The sequence below is a fragment of the Cicer arietinum genome, chromosome 1 (genome assembly GCF_000331145.2).
Source record: "Cicer arietinum cultivar CDC Frontier isolate Library 1 chromosome 1, Cicar.CDCFrontier_v2.0, whole genome shotgun sequence".
Taxonomy (NCBI): Eukaryota; Viridiplantae; Streptophyta; class Magnoliopsida; order Fabales; family Fabaceae; genus Cicer; species Cicer arietinum.
The window spans coordinates 5,130,196-5,131,633 of record NC_021160.2 but is presented as its reverse complement, the minus strand read 5'-3'; the positions used below and the strand labels follow the sequence as shown (position 1 = coordinate 5,131,633).

The following is a 1,438-nucleotide window of genomic DNA, read 5'->3' as shown; positions in this document are numbered from 1 at the left end:
ATAATCTCTATTCTCTGTGTATATATATATATATATATATATATATATATATATATATATATATATATATATATATATATATATATAATGTCATAAGGTTCAAACCAACCCATCAAGGCATAAACTACTAAGTGCAAAACACAATTATACAAACACATCTATTTTAACAACCTATTATCGTTTATTCTTTCATTTATTCATTCTGTTACACTACAACACATTCATATAAACTAAGAATCATGATCTCTTCAATCAAATGCACAACATCATCACTCACAAAGCTTCCTCTTCAAAGGCCTCAAATTTCAAATCTACCAACCATTCAAAATGTTGAACAAAACATGTCTCTTTCTCTACTCTCTTCAAAGAAACCTCTCTACCTATCATCCACTGAGAATTTTGCATTATTGACAAAACCCAATAGAAAGAATGTGACTTTGTGTCAAGCCTATGAAGCTGATAGATCAAGGCCACTTGAGATTAACATTGAGCTTCCTAACGAAGAAGAAGCTCAAAGACTCAAGATTGGATTGTATTTTGCTACTTGGTGGGCTTTGAATGTTGTTTTCAACATATACAACAAGAAAGTTTTGAATGTTTTTCCTTATCCTTGGCTTACTTCCACTCTGTCCTTAGCTGCTGGTTCTCTCATTATGTTAATTTCATGGGTCACTAGGGTTGCTGATTCCCCAAAAGTTGATTTGGATTTCTGGAAGGCCCTTTTTCCTGTGAGAAACTCACTTCTAATAATTGTTTTCACTTTTCAGTAGTCTCGATACTTCAAATTGAAAGTGTCCTAAGTGTCTGACACATGTCAGTATCTAACATGACACTTACATATGTTTTGTAATATTCAATTACTTCTATTTTTTAAACTATTATTATTTAATAGTGTCTACGTGTTAGTGTGATGTTTGGTGTGTATGTAATGTGTATGTGTTTCGTAGCTTTTCACGTCACAAGTGAGTTTGGACTTTGAAGTAAGGTAACCTTGATTTACTAGTACTCACCTCAGAAATTTGAAATTTGTAGGTTGCTATGGCACACACAATTGGGCATGTTGCTGCAACTGTGAGCATGTCAAAAGTAGCAGTTTCATTCACTCACATCATCAAGAGTGGAGAACCAGCTTTCAGTGTCCTAGTTTCAAGATTCTTGCTTGGAGAACCATTCCCTATGCCAGTTTACTTCTCATTGTTGCCAATAATTGGTGGTTGTGCACTAGCTGCTGTAACTGAGCTCAATTTCAATATGATTGGTAGAAACATCACAGACAACTATTCACCAAAAAATGAAGTTGAGATTTTGACATTTTTGGTAGTTCAATTTCAATACTCTAAATATACCAATTGATGTTTCAGGATTTATGGGGGCTATGATATCAAATTTGGCATTTGTGTTCAGGAATATATTCTCAAAGAAAGGAATGAAGGGAAAG

At 33.6% G+C, this 1,438-nt stretch overlaps 1 protein-coding gene across 1 annotated transcript; it reads left to right on the top strand.

Annotated features, from left to right (window-relative positions):
* Nucleotides 1-95: 95 nt before the first annotated feature.
* Nucleotides 96-1,438, top strand: LOC101492580 (glucose-6-phosphate/phosphate translocator 2, chloroplastic-like; the record flags this gene model as incomplete). Its single annotated transcript, XM_073369310.1, has 3 exons — nucleotides 96-728; nucleotides 1,033-1,258; nucleotides 1,362-1,438. Coding segments are annotated over exons 1-3 (792 nt in total), but the record flags the coding sequence as incomplete, so codon positions are not given.